The sequence below is a fragment of the Pseudophryne corroboree genome, chromosome 4 (genome assembly GCF_028390025.1).
Source record: "Pseudophryne corroboree isolate aPseCor3 chromosome 4, aPseCor3.hap2, whole genome shotgun sequence".
Taxonomy (NCBI): Eukaryota; Metazoa; Chordata; class Amphibia; order Anura; family Myobatrachidae; genus Pseudophryne; species Pseudophryne corroboree.
In genome coordinates, this window is record NC_086447.1 from 770,159,431 (window position 1) to 770,187,022 (window position 27,592).

Sequence of the window (27,592 nt, forward strand, 5' to 3'; positions counted from 1 at the left end):
GTAGTACTACTGGGAAAAAAATACCCAAATAAAAACAGGACACACACACCGTCGACAGTAAAACTTTATTTCATACGTCGACACACACATACTTACCTATGTTCACACGCCGACATCGGTCCTCTTCTCCATGTAGAATCCACGGATACCTGAAAAGAAAAGATCAATATACTCACCTCAGCCATGGTCCAGAGATAAATCCACGTACTTGGCAAAAAAACAAACCGAACACCCGCTCCATGCCGGACTGAAAGGGGTCCCATGCTGACACATGGGACACCTTTCCACGAATGAGACCTGTCAGTGACAGCTGTCACAGAAAGGTCTCTAAGCCAATCAGGAAGCGCAACTTCGTTGCGCTCACCTGATTGGCTGTTCGCTGTCTGTACTGTGACAGCACATCGCAAAGCCGCTCCATTACTTTCAATGGTGGGAACTTAGCGGCTAGCGGTAAGGTCACCCGCCGGTCAGCGGCTGACCGGCGGGTGACCCCACCGCTACCCGCAAAGTTCCCACCATTGAAAGTAATGGAGCGGCTTTGCGATGTGCTGTCACAGTACAGACAGCGCACAGCCAATCAGGTGAGCGCCACGGAAGTAGCGCTTCCTGATTGGCTGAAGGGACGTCAGTGACAGGAGTCACGTGATGTCCCGGCATTCGGGAGAAAGGGGTCTGATGTGAAAACATTGGACCCCTTTCTAGTCCGGTATGGAGCGGGTTTTTGCGTGTTTTTTTTTTTAAACAAGTACGTGGATTTTACTCTCTGGACGTGGATTTATCTCTGGACGCTGGAAGGTGAGTATAATTTTTTCACAGGTACCCTCGGATCGTCGGAGACCGTGGCAGTCGGCGTGTCAACATAGGTAAGTATGTGTGTGTCGGTAGTGTGTAATAAAGTTTTACTATCAAGGTGTGTGTGTCCTGTTTTTATTTGGGTATTTTTTTCCCAGTAGTACTACAGGTACCAGCGGACCCGTTTTTCTCCCGCATGCTGGTACTTGTGGTTCTCCAAGTACCAGCTTGCGGGGGAGGCTTGCTGGGACTTGTAGTACTACTGGAAAAAACAATATCTTTTTATTATCACAAAAGGCTATCAGCCCCCCCATCCGCAGCCCATTGGATGGGGGGGGACAGCCTCGGGCTTCACCCCTGGCCCTTGGGTGGCTGGGGGGGGGGGGACCCCTTGATTGAAGGGGTCCCCACTCCCCCAGGGTACCCCGGCCAGGGGTGACTAGTTGGATATTTAATGCCACGGCCGCAGGGCACGGCATAAAAGTGACCCCCGGCTGTGGCATTATCTGTCCAGCTAGTGGAGCCCGATGCTGGTGTTAAAAATACGGGGGACCCCTACTCTTTTTGTCCCCCGTATTTTTGGCACCAGGCGCAGAGCCCGGTGCTGGTTTTAAAAATACGGGGGATCCCTGGCCAATTTTTCCCCTGCATTTTTAGAACCAGGACCAGCTCGATGAGCCCGAGGCTGGTTATGCTTTGGAGGGGGGACCCCACGCCATTTTTTTTTCGGGTTTTTCACGTTTTTTTACCGTTTTTTAAAATCGCGGCAAAATCCGCCAAATCGGCCGATTTTCGCCCGCGACTCTGGCGAATCCGTTTTTCATTGAATATGGTGAATTCCGGAAGCCACCTTCCGGGATTCACCTGTCGAATTGAGTCGAATTAAAAAACGGCGAAAATTGCGGCGAATTCGACCGCAATTGCATATACCCCTATATTTTTAATATTTCACTGTGTTTTGGAAATACTATTAATGCATACCAATAAATGTTAAATATTTTAACATTATATTAAGGTTCCAGTGTGCACCCCAATATATGTTTCCCTATCTTCTTTTTCTTTTTTCATGTTAATAGTTGTTGGTCTTAGACCTGCAACATAGGGGCTGCACCTAAAAAGAAAGAAATATATTAAAAAAACACATTTGATACTAAAAACAATAGACAATATATATTTAAATATAAGGGGACCAAGGAATATTATAAAATACATACTTTGCTCTTTGGATAATGGTGTGGAATTGATACTGCACTTTCTGTTGGATAGTAAGCCTAAGCCAACGAGCAATTGACTGCTTAGAAGCAGGACAACCCTTTTTCTGCACATCATAGAAAACGATAAAAGGAATCAGTCTTCCTGATCCGAGCCGTCCGCTTGACAAAGATCTTCAAGGCTCGCACAGCATCCAATGCCTCCAGAGGAGCAGAAGTGCCAGAACCTGATGGAACCACAATAGGTTGATTCAAGTGGAACGCAGAGACAACCTTCGGCAGGAACTAGTCCTGAGCTCCGCTCTGTACTCGTAACAGACCAAGTAGGGACTTTTACACAATAAGGCCCCCAGTTCTGAGACACGTCTAGCAGAAGCCAGGGCCAGTAACCTCACCGTCTTCCACGTGAGGTACTTATCTTCTACCGTCACCAGAGGGTCAAACCACAAGGACTGTAGAAATTACAACACCACAGTCAAATCCCAGGGTGCAGTGGGCGGCATAAAAGGAGGTTGAATGTGAAGTACTCCTTGCAAGAAGGTCTGAACTTCCGGCAATACTGCCAATTTCTTCTGGAAGAAAACTGAGATGGCCGAAATCTGGACCTTAATGGAACCCAGATGTAAGCTCTTATCCACACCTGCTTGCAGGAAACGGAGGAAACGTCCCAAGTGGAACTCCACAGGCGGAGACGAGCGTTCCTCGCACCAAGAGACATATCTCCTCCAGATATGATGAGTGTTTTGACATTATAGGTCTCCTGGCCTGAACCATGGTAGCAATGACTCTTTTGGAAAGGCCCTTGTGAGCTGGGATATTTCGCTCAACCTCCATGCCGTCAAACGAAGTCACCGTAAGTCCAGGTAGACAAACGGTCTTTGTTGAAGAAGATCTCTTCTTAGTGGTAGAGGCCAAGGGTTTTCGACGGACATGTGTAGAAGATCCGCGTACCACGCCCTCCGAGGCCAATCCGGGGCAATCAGAATTGCCTGGACTCCTTGATTTCAGTTTTGCTTGAGCACCCTTGGGAGCAACGGAATCGGAGGAAACAGGTAGACCAGCCGGTAAGGCCAAGGCGACGTCATTGCATCCACTGCCCTCGTCTGAGGGTCCCTGGTTCGTGAGTAATACCAGTGAAGCTTCTTGTTGAGTTGAGAAGCCATCATGTCTATTTGTGGGCAGCCCCACCGGTCGATGATCTGCAGAAACACCTGATGGTGGAGCCCCCACTCCCCCGGGTGGAGATGACGACTCAGGAAGTCCGCTTTCCAGTTGTCACTCCCTGAATGAAGATTGCGGACAGTGCTCTTGCATTTCTTTCCGCCCAGAGGAATATCTTTGACACCTCACGCATGCAGGCTCTGCTTTTTGTCCCTCCTTGTCGATTGATGTACGCCACTGCTGTGGCGTTATCCTACTGTACTTGGATCGCGTGATCTTTGAGTAGAAGAGAGGCATGAAGCAGAGCATTGTAGATCGCCCAAAGTTCCATAATGTTGATCGGAAGGAGGGCTTCGTAGGCTGACTACCTGCCCTGGAACTGAGTCCCTTGAGTGACAGCTCCCCATCCTCTCAGACTCGCATCCGTCGTGAGGAGGATCCAATCCTGGATCCCAAAACTCTGGCCTTCCAGGAGATTGGAGGACTGTAGCCACCACAGAAGGGAAATCCTGGCCTGAGGCGACAGCCGTATCATCCGGTGCATCTGCAGATGTGATTTGGACCACTTGCTAAGGAGAACTAATTGAAATGTTCTGGCATGGAAACCTCCCATATTGGATCGCCTCGTATGAGGCAACCATCTTCCCCAACAATCTTATGCAAAGATGGATAGATACTTGAGCAGGTCGGAGCACCATGCGGATCATCCCCAGAAGTGTTCTCTCCTTGTCCTCTGGGATGAACACTTTCTGGGCCACAGTATCCAGGTGGGACTTCTGTAAATTGAGAATCCACCCATGGCGTGACAGAAGTTGGATAGTGCGGTCGATATGGAGCAATAAATGCTCCCTGGATCTTGCTTTTATCAGATCGTCCAGGTAAGGAACAACACTGACCCCCTGGACCCGGAGTTGGAACATCATCACCATTACCTTTGTGAATACCCTCGGAGCTGTGGACAGGCCGAAGGGTAGTGCCTGGAACTGGTAGTGATCGTCCAGTAGGGCAAACCTCTGATAAGCCTGATGAAGTGGCCAAATTGGAATATGAAGGTAAGCGTCCTTGATATCCAGGGAAACCATGAATTCCTGTTTTTCCAGGCCCGCAATCACAGCTCTTAAGGATTCCATCTTGAACTTGAAAACCCTGAGATAAGGGTTGAAGGACTTTAGATTAAAAATGGGCCTTACCGAACCGTCCGGCTTCGGTACCAGAAACAGGTTGGAGTAATAAACCTTTCCCCGTTGTAGTATTGGTACTGGAACAATGACGTGGGACTGGACCAACTTTTGGATGGCCTGTTGCAACGTAACTTGCGCATCCTCCAAAGCTGGTAAGCCCTGAGAAATGAGGTCCCTTACCCAGGTATCCTGGCAGGAGCTTTCCCAGATGCTGCTGAAGTGACGCAGTCGAGCTCCCACCTCGAGATCCCCTCGGTGTGGGTGGGCACCGTCATGCTAAGGACTTAGTGGAAGCAGAACTGGTGCTCTGTTCCGGAGAACTGTTGTTCGCAGGCTTTCTTGTCTTACCTCTGGTGCCTCTAGCCGCATAGGAGGCACCTCTGGCCCTAGATCGAAATCGGTTAGACCGATAGGACTGAACAGCCGGCCCCGGGTAGCAACGCCTAGCCGGCGGGGCACCAGAGAGGGGGCAAGTGGACATGATTGGGCGGCATGGGATGTAGGTAAGTATGTATGAGTGTGTAAGTGTGTTTAAATAAATTTGTACTTTCACAGTGTGTATGTCTTGTTTTTATTTGGGTATTTCATTTGCTGTAGAACGACAGGTACCAGCGGGCCCGTTATTTCCCCGCATGCTGGTACTTGTGGTTCTCAAAGTACCACCAAGTGGGGGAGGCTTGCTGGGACTTGTAGTTCTAAAACAAAAGACGATAATCTTTTTTTCACACACAAAAAGGCTATGGGGAAGGTGGGGGTGCAGCCTCGGGCTTCACCCCTGACCCTTGGGTGCCTGGAGGAAAGGGGACCCCTTGATTTAAGAGGTCCCCACTCCTCCAGGGTACCCAGGCCAGGGGTGACTAGTTGGGGGGGGGGGGTAATGCCACGGTCGCAGGGACCAGTATAAAAAGCATTATCTTCTCGGCTAGTGGCGCCCGGTGCTGGTTTTAAAAATGCGGGGGACACCTACGTCTTTTGTCCTCGTATTTTTGGAACCAGGGCCGGCCCAAGAGCCCGATGCTGGTTATGCTTAGGAGGGGGGACCCCAAGCAATTTTTTGTTTATGATTTTTAACTATTTCTACACTGTACACAATGAAGCCCTGGATGTATCTCAATGATCCGGCCGGTCTTCATTGTGTTAAGTCCGGCCGAATTTAACTTTTCTCTCCCGTAAAAAACTGCCGGCAATACGAATGACTTCGACATCGGTGAACTCGAATTTACAAAACACGGTAGTTCAGTAAATTACAGTGTTTTGATTCAAAAAGTTGCATTCGTACACGGCTGATGTCAGCCGAGATTGATCTCGGCTGAAATCGACAGAAACACGAATCTTAGTAAATATACCCCTTGGTATTTTTTGTCTGGATTTTTCCAGGCTAACTTAAATAGGTCATCTAACTCTGCAGAATCAGGGAAAGTGACATTAGGCTTGTTCTGTGTAAAGAAAAATGATTGCTGTGACGCAGCGTCCTCTAGAGGGAGTTTTAACACGTCCCGTATAGCCAGAATGAGGGGTTCAATACCCTGAGCAGAAGTGGAATCCCCATTAACGGGATCCAAGTACTCCCCATCCTCCTATACCTCTTCATCTGAATCAGAGAGCAGAGCAGGTAAACCACACTTTGGTGGTCCTGAGTTAGAGAGGGGGGGTTGTGCAACATCTGCCCTAGCAGCTAGGTCTGCAACAGCTTGTTGTAGTAGCTGAGTTTTTTGAGCATTAGCAGTGAGTTCTGATGACATATCAGACATCATATTTTTAAGGGCCCCTAGCCAGGAAGGTTTCTGACCCTCTCCCCCAGCCCCCTCACTGAGTTGTGAAGATTGGCTGCATTGTTCACATGATACAGAATCAGATGATAAGGGAGAGAATCTAGTGTGGCATACACTGCATAGTTTGAGTTTACCCATGTTCACAGTAAATCACAATGACATACACACAGACAGTAATACTTAGAAAGCCTGCCCTTACTGTAAGTGAGAGGGAGATATGGAGAGAGGAGACCAGCATATCCCAGCTACACAGCCCCAGTGAGGCTGTCAGCTTATTATATCACAGTGAAAACCTATGATTTCTGTCCTGCATAGGACACAGATTGTGTACAATAGCGGCTCTCCCCCTTTGCTACACCCTGTACCAGTTTTCCAGCACGTCTTTAGTGTCAGAAGGAGCTGTGTGAGCCTGCTGCTGCTGCAGTAAGCAGAGGAAGGCGCAAAATGCCACTGGTCCCGCTGAGGTAGCTCCGCCCCCTCCAAATGGCACCAGAGCTACAGAGTTTTTTTTATACTGGCAATGTCTCCTAAAGTGCTTAAAAATATCACACAAGTGCTAGTTTAAGCCACCGCTAGCCAGTTTACACAGGGGGCAATAGCGGGTCCCCCCCAGGAGGGTTCCTTATGCCTTCCCTGCGTGTCAGCCGCATCTTGACCCCCCCGGTTTGTACTCACCACTGTAGTCACTTTCAGGCTAGTGTTAGGGGTGTGCAGCTAAGGTGCAGTGCCCCGCTGCAGAGGGGAAGCGGTTCTGACACCTCACAAAGCCGGTGACCGCCCCCCCCCCCCCCCCTCCCCCACCGACTCCCACGGTGCAGGTATGCTGTTGCCCAAACAGCATACCGAAAATAACAAAGATTCAAAAGAAACTGAAGAAAACTCTCTGGAGCTGCAGAGATGTGCATCCTCTCCTGAGGGCACTTTTCTCTAAACTGCCTGTGGGAGGGGGCATAGAGGGGAGGAGCCAGCACACCCAGTGAAGAAATATAAAGTGCACTGGCTCCTTTGGACCCCGTCTATACCCATCGTACTAAGTCTCCCCAATATCCCTTATGGATGTAGAGTAAAACAGTTCTCTCTTTTCCTTTGTTGCTATTTTCAAAACATGAAATGATTATACTAAAATTAAAACATATATAACATTTTGTGATATCCTAGAGCAGTGGTTCCCAAACTTTTTTGAATCATGGCACCCTAGAATATCAGAATTTTATCCATGTGAAAATCTTATTTTACAGCAAATGAAATTAACGTACCTAAAGTTGGTTTAACATCTCTCTGCATGTTCCCAATTCACGCACAATACAATTGAAAAAAAATAACTTGCATTGTAACTTTGGCTGTTAATAGCTGTGATAATTATGGGTAAAAATTAGGTTTAGCACCCTGTACCCTAAAAATAACTGCAAAGAATATTGGATAACAGTATAGATGTCTATTACTAGCAAAAGGCTAAATATTCAAGGCTCTTAAAAGGATTCAAACATTATATATGTACATAGTAGCTGTGGTAGCTCAATTCCTTTACGCAGTATGCAGAGTCTGCACAAGTAGACTGCCACACATGGCTCTTGGATCAATAACAGGAACAATGGACTAGTCGGTGACTTAAGCTATAGCCACATGGCTCTGACATCACCTTACAAACTGGGATTTGCTGGAAGGAACGTAAATAGTGAAATATAGAATGAACAAAAAGACTCACCTGCTGAAGATCCTTCATGTCTTGTACGGTGAGCTGGACCCTGTGAGGATTTACAAGCTCAATTGCAAACGGTCTACCTAATGGAACACAAGAAAACAGCTGATCAATCTATGCAATGATAATTCCCGCCGCTAGGTACAAATAATGATCCTACCTCTCCCCAGGGTCCTGACATCCACATCTTCTCTTCCAGATGATGAGAAATTGAAACCTTATAAATAGAAACAAGAAAACATTGGCCTGAAGCACTGCAAGAGTTATGAAAAAGCAAAACGTAACGACATACATGTTTTAAATGAAAACCAATAAGACTGCAATCAGTGGTAAAATACAGTGGGTGCAGCCATTGAGGGGCCCAAAGATGAGCGGGGCCACAAGTTGCCACTCTCCTTAGAGGACACTGCTTCCCAAACCTACCAAAACCCTGGTCTCCCATGCTACCATAAACTGAGAAGTTGTCATTTCTGCACTTTTTAGTCGTCAAAAATCTGTTTTTACTGTGTTATCTTAATAAGGTAGATATTTTTATTGTTGTTCTCTGTAATTATCTTCGGACAGTGGGGGTCATTCCGAGTTGATCGCTAGCTGCATTCGTTCGCTGTGCAGCGATGAGGCCAAAAAATGGCACTTCTGTGCATGCATATGCGGCGCAATGCGCACGCGCGAAGTACTATTACAACGAACAATGTAGTTTCACACAGGGTCTAGCGAAGCTTTTCAATCGCACATGCTGACATGAAGTGGGCGTTTCTGGGTGTCAACTGAACGTTTTCAGGGAGTGTTCGGAAAAACGCAGGCGTGGCTGGGCGAACGCAGGGAGTGTTTGTGATGTCAAAACAGGAACTGAATAGTCTGAAGTGATCGCAAGTGCTGAGTAGGTTTTGAGCTACTCAAAAACTGCACAAAAAAACTTTGTAGCCTCTCTGCGATCCTTTCGTTCACACTTCTGCTAAGCTAAAATACACTCCCAGTGGGCGGCGGCATAGCGTTTGCACGGCTGCTAAAAACTGCTAGTGAGCGACCAACTCGGAATGACCCCCAGTAACAGAATAGTATTGCAGCCAGAATATAGACCCACAGAATTGGATTTTAGCTTCAGGAGCTCTCATTCCCATTCTTTATAGCGATTCTATGGCAGCTGGAAAAGTGCAGAGTTTTTGATATTCAGAAGAGATTTTCCAAAGCTGGGGGGCGGGATGAACTATGTGACATCGCCGCCCATCGTCACGATTCTAAGCGCATATGTACTGTACTCACATATGTGCTTAGCATTGCAAAGGACAGCTCTTCCAATAAGAGCTGTCCTTCGCGATCCCCGGCGTCTCCCTGACTTCCGGATGTCTCCACCCTGTGTCATTCTGCGCATGTGCAAAGTGACAGGGGGCGGCCGTGGGGCATGCTGGGAGGGTCCTTCACACCAGCCCTGCGGAAAGAAGCCCATAGGCTTCTATGGGGTATCGCCAGCAAGAGCTGGTCAACCCCTCCGCAGCGCTGACCCAGCAGCTGGGGCTTTGTACATTTGGAAAATGTGGTAAACAGGGGTTTACCGCATTTTCCATTTAGTACATCACGCCCGGAGATAGAGTCCCAACCGATTCAGCTCCTGACATTTTTCAAACACGGCCTGTAAAATGACAGTTACAAGTTATTGGTTGGGACTTTTATCTCTCTCCAAGCTTTGATATATCTCCTCCTCACAGCTTAGAATGAGTGCCAAAAACACACTGAGACAATAGCGCAGATGTATTAAGCTTGGAGAAGTGATAAAGAAGTTATAAGTGGAAGGTGATAATGCACCAGCCAATCATTATGGGTTTGAAAAATGACAGTCAGGAGCCGATTGGCTGGTGTGTTATCCACTTCCACTTACCACTTCTTTATCACTTCTCCAGGCTTAATACATCTGTCCCAATGTATGCATGTGTGTATTTTCATTTGGACAGTGTCTTTGTGCAATTGCCCATATTTGCGATTGCCAGTGTTTCAAAAACAGCTTCAGACAGTAAGAGTTGATGAGTCACCTTTTTTGTTTTTTCAAATTGAAAATACTTCAGTTTGAAACAAATGAATGTACTTTAAATGTGGAATAAAACCCGCTTGTGTGACACCGCAGTAAAATTATGCCAAGAGCTAGTATCTTACGTATTCGGAATCATTTCCAAGCTGTACATTTCTACCAGATTACAAAGTTAACCAGTAAATACAACTAGTAGTAAAAATAATACTAATTGGACAGAAAATGAAGAAAAATATAATTGAATTAATAATGCATAAATCCTCTTCTCAAGTTTGTTCAAATTTCTACAGTGCACTGAACAATGTTGAAGTATACATTCCACCATTGTTTATACATTATTTATTAACAGTTTCTTATATAGCGCAGCAAATTCCGTTGCGCTTTGCAATTGGAAATAACAATGATATAACAAAACTGGGTAATAACAAACAGTCAGAAGTAGGAAGGCCCTGCTCGCAAGCTTACACTCTATAGGGAAATAGGCATGTATACACAAGGATCGGTGCTATCTATTGCATAGATGTCCACCAGATTGCAAAGGTTTTTGGTGGGCTGTATGATATGGTCATACAGCAATGACGAACCGGGGTCGAGAGGAAGGGAAAGTGAAGAATGAGAAGACATGTGAGGATGTGTGTGGATTGTACAGAGTGGATGAAATTTGATAGGAAAGTTTATGAAAGTTATGTGGGCGCTTCTGGAGTTTGACCCAATAACAGATTGATTGATTGATTGATTGATTGATTAGATTGATTGACAGATTGCTTGGTAATGGGGTGAACAGCTGCATTTTTAAAGGAGCTACAAACATCCTGGTTCAAACTGGCAACCACTATTCTTTGGCCAGCCAACCAACAAGAGCTGGAGAGAAGAACCAGTAGGGGTTGTCTGAGGATAACACAAGTATTGAAGTTTGGACAGTTCAGCAACCTTAACTCACACTGCCCAATGGCATGGGAGCATGTGTTGCCAGTGCTGGGTAAAGCTCCTGTGGAATGGCACACTTACGGTCAGCTTTAAATACTGGTATAAGTTGTTCTGTTATCAGCTCCTCCACTGAAGACTCCATCTTCCTCTCCCCATCAATAATCCACGGGGTCTGCGGCAAAGTCCTTGAGTATTTGTTATATCTCCCTGCGATGAATCCAAGTGTAAGTAAACCAATTTCGAAACAAGAAATGACAACAAATTTAGAATAACATATACAATAAAGTATAGACATTTGATAACAATTACAATTTCCAAAACAGACCAAGATTAACAACAAAGCCAATCTAAAAACCTGACTTTCCTCTTGAGTTGTCAAGATGGCCCTGATTCTGTTTATGTGATTTTTATCTCCCCATATCTCTGTCTGTCTCTCATAACACAGAAACATGTATGCAGGCTAGCAACATAGAGGCCAGAGAATAGTAATATAATGAACACACGATTTCTTCGCATCACCTCTGACCTGCACTCTAACCTACAAGACCCTGACGCTGATGTGCGAAAATCGCTATGAACGATTTCTGTATGCCGGAGGACGGGGGCGGGAACGGGGTATCGATGCTCCATTTTAGGGGCGTAGTCTGTACAATGCAGACGTGTCCGGACCGTTTGTAGGGCGACCCTTAACATGGCGGGTAGCAGTCTGCCTTCAAAGCTAGGCTGTGAGAGCAAAATTTATCATAGATGTGCGTTCTCTCACACATCTATGATCAGGTCTGAATTAGGCCTCACATTCAACACTCTCCCTACAGCCTTTAACTCTTTAGATGCCCTATGAAAATCCATCTCTTTATTAAAGCTTACTGTACTCCCACCTATACTGCTCCCAGTGGTATAGCCTCACATCCAATCTCCACTCTGAATGGGAGTTCTCAGATGAGGGGCAGCAACTTCACGGTAAGTAAGGGGTAATCTCAGAGAGTAGAGTTAGGTCGTGCCCGCATTACTGCGGGGCTGCTGGACGTAAGGTAAGCTCTCTTTATTTAAGCATAAACTTGGTAACTCCATCCAAAATTATATTTTTACCTTTGTATGGAAGTCCTCTAATGCGTAGGGCTGAGAAATATGTTACGTTTAGGACCCAAGAGCATACGCTTACAAAAAAATAAAAATAAAGCTGGCACAAAATAGAAGAAAAATATTTTACCTGCCACAAAGACTGGAGCGTGAGTGCACTGAATATCCACAACTTCACATGTTGTCTTTGGAGATGATGGTGGCCATGGAAACTGGCTGAAAACCGTATACAAATAAAACAAGTAAATACTACTACAGTAGGCAATAGAGACGTTATGGTAAGAACTTACCGTTGATAACGTGATTTCTCTTATGTCCACAGGTATCCACAGGATAACACTGGGATATGCCGGAGCGACAGCGGAAATGGCACCAAACGGTCACGAGCTTTCTGGCCTCCCAGGATGCATCGGGGCTTCACCATATAATCCCGCCCACTGACCCAGTCAAATCAGTTCTTTCCACAGCTATTAGGCAGGAGCATCAGGTAGAAACCTATTTAGGCGATAAGAACACACATACACACCCTTCCATACAAGAGGGTAAAGGTTTAGTGATTGTCAAGATCCTCAAATCAGGTGTGTCAGGGTGGGACCCCTGTGGATACCTGTGGACATAAGAGAAATCACGTTATCAACGGTAAGTTCTTACCATAACGTCTATTTCTCTGGCTGGCTCCACAGGTTATCCACAGGATAACATTGGGATTCCCAAAGCCAGTTTTAGTGGTGGTCCACTGTGATTACACAGGAGGACCTTTCAACCGAAGTCTGCGTCATGAGAGGCAAAAGTATAAAAGGCATAATGTCTGATGAATGTGTTTATGGAAGACCATGTGGCTGCCTTACAAATCTGTTCTGCTGAAGTTGCCTGTTGGGCTGCCCATGAAGGACCTACCTTACGTGTAACGTGAGCAGAGACATTAGCCGGAGTAGGGAGATCTGCATGAGAATAAGCTTCTGATATTACCATTCGGAGCCATCTTGCCAGCGTCTGTTTACTAGCAGGCCATCCTCTTCTATGAAATCCGTAGAGGATGAAGAGAGAGTCTGTTTTTCTGATGGCACTAGTACGATCTATGTAGATTCTTAATGCTCGGACTACGTCCAGCGACGCTTCTCCCGCAGAAAGTCCAGATACCTGAAAAGCTAGGACTACAATCTCTTCATTAAGGTGAAACTCTGAAACCACCTTCGGAAGATAACCAGATCAAGTTCTGAGAACTGCTCTATCTGGAAAAAAACTTAGGAAAGGAGACTTACACGATAACGCTCCTAAATCCGACACTCTTCTGGCTGACGCCATTGCCAGTAGAAAAAGTACCTTAGCCGTTAACCATTTAAGATCTGCTCTCTTAAGTGGTTCAAACGGAGGTCCCTGAAGGAATTTAAGAACTAGATTCAAATCCCAGGGAGCTGCAGGAGGAACAAATGGAGGTTGAATATGTACAACTCCCTGAAAGAAAGTACGTACATCCTGTAAATCAGCAATCTTATGCTGAAACCATACAGTTAACGCTGATACTTGAACTCTCAAGGAAGCTACTTTCAAACCCTTATCCAATCCTGCATGCAGGAAATCCAAAATCCTGGATACTTTAAAAGATCTTGGATTCAAACTTTTTTCAGTACACCAATGAATATAGACTTGCCATATTCGATGATAAACACGAGCTGAAGAAGGCTTTCTTGCTCTAAGCATAGTTTGGATTACTTGTTTTGAAAATCCTCTAGCTTCTAAGATAGAGGTTTCAACAGCCATGCCGTCAAAGACAGACGATCCAGATGGCTGTGACAACAAGTACCCTGCATTAGCAGATCTGGACGTTGAGGGAGCAGTATCGGTGCTTCCACGGACATTCTCAGTAGATCTGTGTACCAATGCCTTCTTGGTCAAGCTGGAGCTATTAGAATTTTTGCTCCCTTTGCTTGCTTTATCTTTCTCACTACTCTGGGTAACAGATATTGGAGGGAACAGATACGCCAGATGAAATTTCCATTCTACTGACAGTGCGTCTACAAGGACTGCTCCGGGATCCTTTGTTCTTGATCCGTACCTCGGAACTTTGTTGTTTAGACGAGACGCCATGAGATCTATCTCCGGTAGACCCCATCTGTTCACTATTGTCTGAAACACTTCTGGGTGTAATGACCATTCGGTTTCCTGAATGGTGTGTCGACTGAGAAAATCCGCTTCCCAGTTCAGTACACCTGGGACAAACACTGCTGACAATGCTGGGAGATGGAGTTCTGCCCATCTCAGAATGGGAGTTACTTCCTCCATCAGTCTCTTGCTGCGAGTTCCTCCCTGATGATTGAGGTACGCTACTGCTGTTGCATTGTCTGAGCGAATCTGGACCGGTCTTTCTTGCAGACTGTCCTTTGCCTGAACTAGAGCCATATAAATGGCCCTTATTTCCAACAGATTTATTGGCAGGCGACTTTCCCTTACGGTCCATTTTCCCTGGAACCAAAGGCTTCCGAGTACCACACCCCAGCCTTGCCGACTGGCATCTGTTGTCAGGACTTACCATTCTTTTATCCAAAAGGGTCTCCCCTTGTTTAAATGGTCTGTCTGTAGCCACCACGCTAGAGACCTTTTTACGTTTACTGGAACCTTTATCATCTGCTTTTTTATCGTCTGATGATTTCCATTCCATTTGGTCAGAATAAGGTACTGTAAAGGTCTGGAGTGGAATTGCGCATATTCCACCATGTCGAAGGTTGATGCCATCAGACCCAACAGTCGCATTGCTGCATGGACTGACATTGTCTGGGTGTGCAACGCATCCTGACTATCTTTTTCTCTGGTAAGAAAACTTTCTGTAGACCTGAATACGGATTCAGAGACGACTTTTCCCAATTTATGAGCCACCCGTGTCTCTGTAAACAAACTACTGTCTGTTGAAGATGGCTCAAAAGTAACTCCTGCGAATGTGCTAGGATAAACAGGTCGTCGAGGTATGCAAATATTCTTATCCCCTGCTTGCGGAGATAAGCTGCCATAGCCACCATAATCTTGGTAAACACCCTGGGTGCTGTTGCTAGCCCGAAGGGCAAGGCTTGGAACCGAAAATGTTCCTGGAGGATGGCAAACATGAGGTAACACTGATGAGACCGTGCTATAGGCACATGTAGGTAAGCATCCTGTACATCCAGAGATACGATGTAATCTCCCGGTTCCATAGCCAACATTATGGAGCGTAATGTCTCCACGTGGAACCTTGGAATCCAAATGTATTTGTTTAACATTTTCAGATTGAGAATTGGTCGAAATGACCCATTTGGCTTCTGGATCAGAAATAGATTGGAGTAAAACCCCTGTCCCCTTTGTGATGGAGGTACTGGGACAATCACACCTGACTGCAGTAATTTTTGGACTGCTTCTTGCAGGGCATTGGCCTTTGACTCTATACGAGACGGGCTGGTGCAAAAAAATCTTTGAGGAGGCTGCCTCCTGAATGGGAACCCATACCCCTGAGATACCACCTTCTGCACCCAAGCATCTGTTGTCGACTGTTGCCATATGTGTGCAAAATGAAGGAGTCGGCCCCAACCCTGGAATCCTCCAGGCGGAGGCCCGTCTCTTCAGGCTGATGGTTTCTGTTCAGGCTTGGAAGCTGGCTTTCTACTAGCCGATTGCTTCCTACCCCTGGCCGATCTATTGGACTGGGGTTGCTTAGACTCCTCTTTAGCTTTCGCTTTGCCATGTCATCGAAATGGCCGAAACTTTGAACCCTTAGTCTTAGGGTTATAACTAGCCGGAAATCTGACCTTCTTTGATTCAGCTTCCGATTCTAGAATATCAGACAATTGTTTTCCAAACAATATATTACCAATGAAAGGCAATGCTTCCAATTCTTTCTTGGATTCTGCATCTGCTTTCCAGGTACGTAGCCAAACTGCTCTACGAGCGGCTACTGTCAAGGCTGAAGCTTTAGAAGCAATTGTACCCATATCAATTGCTGCTTCTTCCAAATATTGGGTGGCTTGTCTCAAACGGCTCAAATGATACTCTTGCTCCCTATTAGGAGGAGAGAGGCCATTCTCTAGTTCCTCTATCCATTCGCCCATTGCCTTTGCTAGCCAGGCCGTAGCCATAGCAGGTCTTACCACTGCTCCTGAGAGAGAAAATATATTTTTCAAAAAGCTATCTACCCTTCTGTCTGTGACATCATTTAATGAGGTAGATGACAGTGGTAAAGCAGATTTATGCACAAGTCGCAGTACATGTGCATCTACTTTCGGAGGAACTTCTCTTTTCGAACAATCCGCAGCTGGAAATGGATAAGAATCTTATACTTTTTACTGGGCGTCGCCCAGGATTCATCCATCATTTCCATCAGCTCATCTGACGCTGGGAATCCAGTTTTAACTGTCTTTGTTCGTTTAAACACAGGTGCTTTAGATTTTGACACTCTTTTGGCTGAATCTTCCAAAGAGAGAACAGCCTTCATAGCATCAATAAGTTCAGCTACATCCTCTGAACTAAAACTCTGCGACTGATCATCATACGGCGTATTTGAATATACTGTATCATCATCTATTGTATCATCTTGTGTAGTCTGCCACATAGACGCATCTGTCTTAGTCTTACCTGTCCCTTGGTTACTTGTAGAGGCTATTGGAACCAACCCGTAGGAAGGGAGCTGCATGTATGGGTTAATAGTGTAACCTAACCCCTGGGGTGGTGCTGCCGGAGTTAACCTGTCCACTATTGAAGACAAAGTCTGTGCGAACATTCTCCATGGTGGCTCTGCTGGTTGTTGAACCAAAACCTGTTTTTTACTTTGCTGAAAAGCAAAACAGTTCACACACAACCCCTCATAAGTGACCAACTGGCCTATACCAATTAACCCTGTTTTACAAGATAAATAAGAATTTACTCACCGGTAATTCTGTTTCTCGTAGTCCGTAGTGGATGCTGGGAACTCCGTAAGGACCATGGGGAATAGCGGGCTCCGAAGGAGGCTGGGCACTCTGGAAAGATCTTAGACTACCTGGTGTGCACTGGCTCCTCCCACTATGACCCTCCTCCAAGCCTCAGTTAGGTACTGTGCCCGGACGAGCGTACACAATAAGGAAGGATTTTGAATCCCGGGTAAGACTCATACCAGCCACACCAATCACACCGTACAACTCGTGATATGAAACACAGTTAACAGTATGAAACAATAGAGCCTCTCAACAGATGGCTCAACAATAACCCGATTTAGTTAACAATAACTATGTACAAGTAATGCAGATAAACCGCACTTGGGATGGGCGCCCAGCATCCACTACGGACTACGAGAAACAGAATTACCGGTGAGTAAATTCTTATTTTCTCTAACGTCCTAGTGGATGCTGGGAACTCCGTAAGGACCATAGGGATTATACCAAAGCTCCCAAACGGGCGGGAGAGTGCAGATGACTCTGCAGCACCGAATGAGAGAACTCCAGGTCCTCCTCAGCCAGGGTATCAAATTTGTAGAATTTTGCAAACGTGTTTGCCCCTGACCAAGTAGCTGCTCGGCAAAGTTGTAAAGCCGAGACCCCTCGGGCAGCCGCCCAAGATGAGCCCACCTTCCTTGTGGAATGGGCATTGACAGATTTTGGCTGTGGCAGGCCTGCCACAGTATGTGCAAGCTGAATTGTACTACAAATCCAACGAGCAATAGTCTGCTTAGAAGCAGGAGCACCCAGCTTGTTGGGTGCATACAGGATAAACAGCGAGTCAGATTTTCTGACTCCAGCCGTCCTGGAAACATATATTTTCAGGGCCCTGACAACATCTAGCAACTTGGAGTCCTCCAAATCCTTAGTAGCCGCAGGCACTACAATAGGCTGGTTCAGGTGAAACGCTGACACCACCTTAGGGAGAAACTGGGGACGAGTCCTCAATTCTGCCCTATCCATATGGAAAATCAGATAAGGGCTTTTACATGATAAAGCCGCCAACTCTGACACTCGCCTGGCTGAAGCCAAGGCCAATAACATGACCACTTTCCACGTGAGATATTTCAGATCCACGGTTTTTAGTGGCTCAAACCAATGTGATTTTAAGAAACTCAACATCACGTTGAGATCCCAAGGTGCCACAGGAGGCACAAATGGGGGCTGAATATGCAGCACTCCTTTCACAAATGTCTGAACTTCAGGTACTGAAGCTAGTTCTTTTTGAAAGAAAATCGACAGAGCCGAGATCTGTACCTTAATGGAGCCCAGTTTTAGGCCCATATTCACTCCTGCTTGCAGGAAATGCAGAAATCGACCTAGTTGAAATTCCTCTGTTGGGGCCTTTTTGGCCTCGCACCATGCAACATATTTCCGCCATATGCGGTGATAATGCTTTGCCGTAACATCTTTCCTGGCTTTAATAAGCGTAGGAATGACTTCCTCCGGAATGCCCTTTTCCTTCAGGATCCGGCGTTCAACCGCCATGCCGTCAAACGCAGCCGCGGTAAGTCTTGGAACAGACAGGGGCCCTGCTGCAGCAGGTCCTGTCTGAGCGGCAGAGACCACGGGTCCTCTGAGATCATCTCTTGAAGTTCCGGGTACCACGCTCTTCTCGGCCAATCCGGAACCACGAGAATTGTGTTTACTCCTCGCTTTCTTATTATTCTCAATACCTTTGGTATGAGAGGTAGAGGAGGGAACACATAAACTGACCGGTACACCCACGGTGTCACTAGAGCGTCCACAGCTATCGCCTGAGGGTCTCTTGACCTGGCGCAATACTTCTCTAGTTTTTTGTTTAGGCGGGACGCCATCATGTCCACCTGTGGACGACCCCATTGATTTACAATCATTTGGAAGACTTCTGGATGAAGTCCCCACTCTCCCGGGTGGAGGTCGTGCCTGCTGAGAAAGTCTGCTTCCCAGTTGTCCACTCCCGGGATGAACACTGCTGACAGTGCTAGTACATGATTCTCCGCCCATCGGAGAATTTTTGTGGCTTCTGCCATCGCTGTCCTGCTTCTTGTGCCGCCCTGTCGATTCACATGGGCGACTGCCGTGATGTTGTCTGACTGGATCAGCACCGGCTGGTGTAGGAGCAGGGATTTTGCTTGACTTAGGGCATTGTAAATGGCCCTTAGTTCCAGAATATTTATGTGAAGGGCAGTCTCCTGACTTGACCATAGTCCTTGGAAATTTCTTCCCTTTGTGACTGCCCCCCAGCCTCGTAGGCTGGCATCCGTTGTCACCAGGACCCAGTCCTGTATGCCGAATCTGCGGCCCTCCAGAAGATGAGCACTGTGCAGCCACCACAGAAGAGACACCCTGGTTCGTGGAGACAGGGTTTTTTGGTTTTAGGAGGTCTCTGACTAGAGAAGACAACTCCCTGGCTTTCTCCTCCGGGAGAAACACTTTTTTCTGGGCCGTGTCCAGAATCATTCCCAGGAACATTAGACGTGTCGTGGGGACCAGCTGTGACTTTGGGATATTCAGAATCCAGCCGTGCTGGCTCAGCACTTCCTGAGATAGTGCTACTCCCACTAACAACTGTTCCTTGGATCGTGCCTTTATTAGGAGATCGTCCAAGTACGGGATAATTAAAACTCCCTTTTTTCGAAGGAGTATCATCATTTCCGCCATAACCTTGGTAAATACCCTTGGTGCCGTGGAGAGTCCAAACGGCAGCGTCTGGAATTGGTAATGGCAGTCCTGTACCACAAATCTGAGGTACTCCTGGTGAGAATTGTAAATGGGGACATGCAGGTAAGCATCCTTGATGTCCAGGGATACCATGTAATCCCCCTCGTCCAGGCTTGCAATAACCGCCCTGAGCGATTCCATCTTGAACTTGAATTTTTTTATGTATGTGTTCAAGGATTTCAAATTTAAAATGGGTCTCACCGAACCGTCCGGTTTCGGCACCACAAATAGTGTGGAATAGTAACCCCGGCCTTGTTGAAGTAGGGGTACCTTGATTATCACCTGCTGGGAATACAGCTTGTGAATCGCTGCTAGCACCGCCTCCCTGTCTGAGGGAGCAATCGGCAAGGCGGATTTTAGGAAACGGCGGGGTGGAGTCGCCTCGAATTCCAGCCTGTATCCCTGAGATACTATTTGAAGGATCCAGGGATCCACCTGTGAGCGGGCCCACTGATCGCTGAAATTCCTGAGGCGGGCCCCCACCGTACCTGGCTCCGCCTGTGAAGCCCCACCGTCATGCGGCGGACTTGGAAGAGGAAGCGGGGGAGGACTTTTGTTCCTGGGAACCTGCTGTTTGCTGCAGCCTTTTTCCCCTGCCTCTGCCTCTTGACAGAAAAGACCCTCCTTTTCCCCGCTTGTTTTTCTGGGACCGAAAGGACTGAACCTGATAAAATGGCGCCTTCTTAGGCTGTGAGGGGACATGGGGTAAAAATGCTGACTTCCCAGACGTTGCTGTGGAAACTAGGTCGGAGAGACCATCCCCAAATAATTCCTCCCCCTTATAAGGCAAGACTTCCATGTGCCTTTTGGAATCTGCATCTCCAGTCCACTGGCGAGTCCATAAGCATCTCCTAGCAGAGATAGATAATGCACTTATTTTAGATGCCAGCCGGCAGATTTCCCTCTGTGCATCTCTCATGTATAAGACTGAGTCTTTTATATGGTCAATTGTTAGCAGGATCGTGTCTCTGTCTAACGTGTCAATATTTTCTGACAGTTTATCTGACCACGCAGCGGCAGCACTGCACATCCATGCTGACGCAATAGCTGGTCTGAGTATAATGCCTGAGTGTGTATATACAGACTTCAGGATCGCCTCCTGCTTTCTATCAGCAGGTTCCTTAAGGGCGGCCGTATCCTGGGACGGTAGTGCCACCTTTTTAGACAAACGTGTGAGCGCTTTATCCACCCTCGGGGGTGTTTCCCAACGTAACCTATCCTCTGGCGGGAAAGGGAACGCCATTAGTAGCTTCTTAGGAATTACCAATTTCTTATCAGGGGAAGCCCACGCTTCTTCACACACTTCATTTAATTCATCTGACGGGGGAAAAACTACAGGTAGTTTTTTCTCCCCAAACATAATACCCTTTTTTGTGGTACCTGGATGTAAATCAGAAATATTTAACACCTCTTTCATTGCCTCAATCATGCAGTGAATGGCCTTAACGGGCATTAAATTTGACTCATCGTCGTCGACACTGGTGTCAGTATCCGTGTCGACATCTACTTGTGCCACCTGAGATAACGGGCGTTTCAGAGCCCCTGATGACTTTTGAGACACCTGGACAGGCACGAGCTGAAGACTCGGCTGTCCCACAGTCGGCATGTCGTCAAATTTTTTATGTAAGGAGTCTATACGTGCACTCATTTCCTGCCATAATACCATCCACTCAGGTGTCTGACCCCCAGGGGGTGACATCCCTGCTAAAGGCATCTGCTCCCCCTCCACATCATTATCCTCCTCAAACATGTCGACACAGGACACAGCCGTACCGACACACTCCACACACACAGGGAATGCTCAAATAGAGGACAGGACCCACAAAAGCCCTTTGGGGGGACAGAGTAAGAGTATGCCAGCACACACCAGAGCGCTATATATATATATATACAGGGACTAACTGAGTTATGTCCCTAATAGCTGCTTTTTATATAATATACTGTATACAGTGCCAATTTTAATGCCCCCCCTCTCTTTTCCCTCTTACTGTACTGTAGAATTGCAGGGAAGAGCCAGGGAGCTTCCTTCCAGCCGAGCTGTGAGGGAAAAATGGCGCCAGTGTGCTGAGGAGATAGGCTCCGCCCCTTTTTCGCGGCCTATTCTCCCGCTTTTTATGGGATTCTGGCAGGGGTATTTACCTCATATATAGCCCCAGGGGCTATATATTGAGGTATTTTAGCCAGCCAAGGTGTTTTTATTGCTGCCTCAGGGCGCCCCCCCAGCGCCCTGCACCCTCAGTGACCGGAGTGTGAAGTGTGTACGAGGAGCAATGGCGCACAGCTGCAGTGCTGTGCGCTACCTTGGTGAAGACAGGATGTCTTCATGCCGCCGATTTTCCGGACCATCTTCTTGCTTCTGGCTCTGTAAGGGGGACGGCGGCGCGGCTCCGGGACCGAACATCAAGGCTGGGCCTGCGGTCGATCCCTCTGGAGCTAATGGTGTCCAGTAGCCTAAGAAGCCCAATCCGGCTGCAAGCAGGCGAGTTCGCTTCTTCTCCCCTTAGTCCCTCGCTGCAGTGAGCCTGTTGCCAGCAGGTCTCACTGAAAATAACAAATTCTAAGACTATAACTTTCTAAGAGCTCAGGAGAGCCCCTAGTGTGCATCCAACCTCGGCCGGGCACGAAATCTAACTGAGGCTTGGAGGAGGGTCATAGTGGGAGGAGCCAGTGCACACCAGGTAGTCTAAGCTCTTTCTAGAGTGCCCAGCCTCCTTCGGAGCCCGCTATTCCCCATGGTCCTTACGGAGTTCCCAGCATCCACTAGGACGTTAGAGAAAACATGTTAGGGATGTAGGAGTGCCTGATAAATCCTCCTCGTCACTTTTGCCGCTCACAGACATGATAATATTCTGTTAATGACTACACAATTTGTGACTGAAAATCACCTATATATGGATATATAGAAGTGAGGTCAATCTGACCACAACCGTGCACCTGAATTGAGGTTTAGAACAGGACTGACGACATAAAAAAGTCAGCACACATACTAGCAGTCAGTCACATGTTAAGGCATTAAACATTGTCATATGAGAATACAACCCCCATAACAACTTACAAGTAGGAAAATTGTATGTCTGTTTTTAACTGTTTTTTTTTTCAAATATAACATGGAGAAACAACAGTAATATACAGTTCTCATATGCAATATGTACTGAAATTAACAATTCATACTAACAAGTAGAGAGAATTTTTAGTACTGTATACCCTTTCTCCATAGAGCGGGATACAGCGAGACTCACCACACTTCCATATCCAAACAAATACGCTTGCAAGACGCTGAGTGGATTCAGACGCTATTGGTGTACACTGCCGTTCTGATAACTGATGCAAGACACGGACGATCACTAACGGACACGGACGCTCAGTGAAATGCCACGTGTATGCAGACGCTAAGGCCTGCGACTCGGTCCGGCAATCTCTAGTGTACACAACCGCGGCGTCTAATCTGCGACCGAGTACCCTCGTGGTAGCGTCTGAGACGGAAGTGAGGTCATTCAGTTCATGGACGGGAGACGCGCGGAAACTGGTCATGAACTTGGGGGAGGGGCGGCCAGGAGAGCGTCTGATTCCCCCTGTTGACTTAAACTTTAAGGATCGCGGCCTCAACCTAGTCCTGGTGCCTATGATCCCTAGAGCGTAGCGCTGTCGCACCAGAGAGTGTTCGGCGCATCAACACACTGTTTGTAGTCTCCACCAAAAGCAGTGTAGCTGTGTCCGGACCCCTCTAGTAAGAGGAAATCCATAGACCCTTCTTCCCCCCATGCTCCGGCACAGCCTGGTTACGTCTGCTGGACCTGCTAGAACATCCGACACAGACGCCCGTCGAGACAGCACTGTACCGCGAAGGTAAGCGTTGTTGCGACCCGGTGGGGAGTTGTTGGAGCGACTCTTTCTAATATGCGTTTAAGACGCTGTTAGGAAAAGTCACTCAAAAACATAGTAAGACTATGAAAATAACATAATAAAAGCTTCATGCTGCTTTATTAACATGTGACCATGGTCCGGCTCCTTCCGCACCAAACAAAAAACTGATTTGACTGAGTCAGTGGGCGGGATTATATGGTGAAGCCCATATGCTTCCTGGGAGGCCAGAAAGCTCGTGACCGTTTGGTGCCATTTCCGCTGTCGCTCCGGCATATCCCAATGTTATCCTGTGGATAACCTGTGGACCCAGCCAGAGAAATCCCACTTATCTCACAGCATAATGTCATATAAAACAGGTCAGGTGGGAATGCTGTAAAAGAGGGCCCAAGACTGCAGAATCCAGAATCTAATGCCATCAGATTTGTTTTTGATAAAGTAAAGACAAATCTATCAGAAAAAGGTCTCCTATATGATTAAGCAAATCATAATGGGCCTGATTCAGATGTGGTTGGAGCCACGCACATCATAGCAAAGTACCGATTATTGGCAAACGGGTCCTGGGACAAAGGACGCAGAGTGACAGCAGACTGTCCGTGATTGACAGTCTGCTGTCATCTAGGGGGCGGGACAGGAGCCACTATGGCCTCCTTTTGTGAAAATGTAAGTGTGTCGTCGGTGTTCAGGGGAAGGGAAGAGGCCAAGGATCTCCTGGCCTCTGCGACGGGCGGTTTGCGCCACAAGGTGCCTGATAGTGAGAGAGTAATCCGATGCTGCAGCCTAGGACGCAGGGCGGACCACTACTGCAGCAGGAGGTATCTGCTTGTAATAGACGCCTCCTACTGCATTACCGTACAGAGCTATCCCTGCTGCTCCCAAGGAAGTGGCAGTGATAACTCCAACCACAGCTGAATTAGGTCCAATAATCTGAAATATGGAACATATGAAATAATCTCTAATATGGGATATCCAGTTTGGAAATCATTAGTAGATACATAGGGTGGGCTCACTAGAGATGGTTGCCCTCAGGGACATATGCAATCCAAGAAAGTTCAATGAAGAACATGCATGACATCACAAGCACGTATAGATTTTGGAGAAACACAGGAACAGCTTTCCTTTAAAATAAGTGTGTTCTGGCCTTTACGTTATTACACACAGCTGCAGTATTGGTGAATTTTATTAGGCTTTAGTGTAAACTTTAAAAAAAACGACAGATTTTCCATATACAACATTACTATGTGCTGTATGTTGGGGCAATAGTAACCCAGAACATATAATCCCCAATAATATCTACAACCATTACACTGGTGGCTTGCAGCCCACATGACCAACCAAGAGCAAAAATTCCACCACCTACGTCAAGCCCAGTTACTTGAAATCTGAACAGCTTCCAAAAATAGGACAAAGGGAAAATTAAACAATTAATCAGCAGATCATTAACAGCTGGCAGCTCTTAGGACTTCCTCTCTTCTCACTGCTCCTCTGCACAGTTCAGTTAATTATACACCCGGTACTGAGAAGTAGGGTTAGAGGAACTCACATGCAGAAATCGTCGTCTGTTATCCAGTCTAGAGCCTTCACGATGGCCATTCTAGTGAAAACAAACTGCAGGCACAAGCACAACAATTACACTATTATCTAGATGTAAAACAAACTTGTCAAATGCAGAGGAAGTGGCTACAACTCATAAGCGAGTCATTCACAATCACACAGACTGTGGTTTATACATTTATACACTTTTTCTTATTGTATATTTAAATGGAACAATTGTCATCAATTAAAAGAAACATTCAGAAAACAATATTAGCTAATCACAATTAATCATTCTGCCTATTGGGGTTTTTTTTTTTTGACGAGGGAAAAAGCTTGGGGAAATATCAAATTAATCAGATAACGTATATAGTAAATTACTTACTAATCTTAATTTGCTGATTAGAAATATGCAGGAGAGGTGTAAAATATTAAGCCTCACCTTTACTTTAAGATTCAATTACAAAAAGTTAGAGGTGACGCTTCTCATACGAATAAGTTCTTTCGGAAACCTTGCCTTATGGCCAGAGATGGACGCAATGTGGATGTATGCAGTGGAGCGGTTTTTTGCTACTAGACGATGCCATGTATGCCAGGGGTTCCCAAACGCCGCCCTCAATGCACACTCTGGCCTGTTTCACACACGCCGGTTTTGACCGGACGGCAAAAGGCCGGACAAAAGTCTGGTTTTTATTGCCGGCCGGCAGTGGCTTTCACACACACACACACACGCTTTGAGCCGTGTTTAATGATGTGCACATGTGCAGCAGTGCACAAAAAACCTGGTGTGTGTGAAAGAGGCCATTCACACACACAAACACTCCACTGCCTTCAGGGACGCCACTGCCCGTCAGCCATCCTATTCAGTGGATATTTCCAGCTGCAACACTGCGACCGGGCCGTGTCCGTACTGTGTGAAAGGACCCAATGTATTCATTACAATCCCGGCACAGCAAAAAACCTTTCGGTCAATTATGAAGACTCACAATGAGTTCTAGGGGTCAAGATGGATTATTTCATTGAATCTACATTTTTCCCAGGACCCATACCCTAGGACATACACAAACACTGGGGAGAGAGATTTTCGCTCTTTCCAACTGGACCCCAAGTGGAAAGAATAGATCATTAGGTAATGTTATAAGAGCACATGTACTAAGCCTTGGAGAGATCATTTGGCGAGAGATAAAGTACCAGCCAATCAGCTCCTAACTGCCATGTGACAGTCTGTGTTTCAAAAATTAGAGAAGCTGATTGGTTGGTAGTTTCTCTCTCTCTCTCTACTTTATCACTCTCCAAGGCTTAGTACATATGCCCCCATGCATTTACATAATTAAGCCAGTATAGTACTGTGGTATAATACGCCTAAACTTTCCCATATAATTCAACCTCAATCCTAACTATGTAGAATATGATGAAATGGAAAACGTGGATCACATATGGGGATGCATCCTAGTTACCAAACTCTTCCAAGGAGAACGTTTTGAAATATAGCCCAGAGACTGTTTAACACTCGTGTTCCCCCAACACAAGGGTTTAAACTTTCAGGGATTACAAATACTGTTCAGTGGAAATCACACATAACGGTAGCTTAGAGATGCTGACAGTGGGGTTATTCAGGTCCAGTCACTGCTTCACCCTACGCCGCAGAGTACAGATTATTGGTACTTTGTGCATTCGCAGGACCGTCTGCCCGTGCACTAATGGATCCTGCAATACAGGACGCAGGGACGGCATTAGACTTTCAGTGATCAACAGTATGATGCCGTGTGGGGGCGGTGAGGGGATCAGTTTGTGAAAACGGGGGCATGTCAACGCCATTTGCACGTCCTCATGGGCGCCGCAAGCCGCCCTACGTTGAGGGAGCGATCCAATGTTGCGTGCTAGGACACAGGTCGAACCACTACTGGAGCAGGTGGCGTCTGCTTGTAATAGACGCCTCCTGCTGCATCACCATACAGCGCTATCACTGCTGCTTCTAAGGAAGTGATAGCAACTCCAACCACATCTGAATCAGGACCAGTGTTAAGATGGGTACACACTATACAATTATAGGGCCAATCAGCTGGTAATTGACTGATTGGCCTGACAACTGGATAGTGTGTATGCTAGCCGATAAGCCGCTTCAAATGCTCCTGTAATAGTAGATTGGGAGGTCGGGATCTGGTGTGCTACACATTCTACCTCGTTCCCGATCCCATTGAGGAGATCAAAAGGAAATACACAATGAGCTAGAAATTGCTCAGTGTGTAAGGGTGCACACCAATCCAACAATAACTCTGGGGGTCATTCCGAGTTAATAGCTCGTTAGCAACATTTTGCTGGCTTGCGATCAGAAAGTCGCCGCCTATGGGGGGGAGTGTATTTCGCTTTGCAAGTGTGCGAACGCGTGTGCTGCTGAGCGGCCTGAAAATTTTTGTGCAGTTTCTAAGTATCTCTAGACTTACTCAGCCCTTGCGATTATTTCAGCCTGTCTGGTCCGGATTTGACGTCAGACACCCGCCCTGCAAACGCCTGGACACGCCTGCGTTTTTCCAACCACTCCCTGAAAACGGTCGGTTGACACCCATAAACGCCCTCTTCCTGTCAATCACCGTACATTCAGCTGTGCGAATGGATTCTTCGTTAAATCCATCGCTCAGCAACGAACCGCTTTGTACTTGTACGACGCGCCTGCGCATTGCGGTGCATATGCAGTTTAGCCGCGGTTGAGATGAT

At 46.7% G+C, this 27,592-nt stretch overlaps 1 protein-coding gene across 4 annotated transcripts in view; it reads right to left on the reverse strand.

Annotated features, from left to right (window-relative positions):
• Nucleotides 1–27,592, reverse strand: part of PUS10 (pseudouridine synthase 10) — a 236,160-nt gene that overhangs the window by 61,678 nt on the left and 146,890 nt on the right. For all 4 annotated transcript variants that reach the window (XM_063918222.1, XM_063918221.1, XM_063918223.1 and 1 more), the window contains exons 9-13: nucleotides 24,888–24,952; nucleotides 11,977–12,062; nucleotides 10,848–10,973; nucleotides 7,977–8,033; nucleotides 7,823–7,899 (exon numbers count right to left, since the gene is read on the reverse strand). In XM_063918222.1, coding sequence (XP_063774292.1) covers nucleotides 7,823–7,899; nucleotides 7,977–8,033; nucleotides 10,848–10,973; nucleotides 11,977–12,062; nucleotides 24,888–24,952 — 411 coding nt within the window. The remainder of the gene's footprint in view (nucleotides 1–7,822; nucleotides 7,900–7,976; nucleotides 8,034–10,847; nucleotides 10,974–11,976; nucleotides 12,063–24,887; nucleotides 24,953–27,592) is intronic.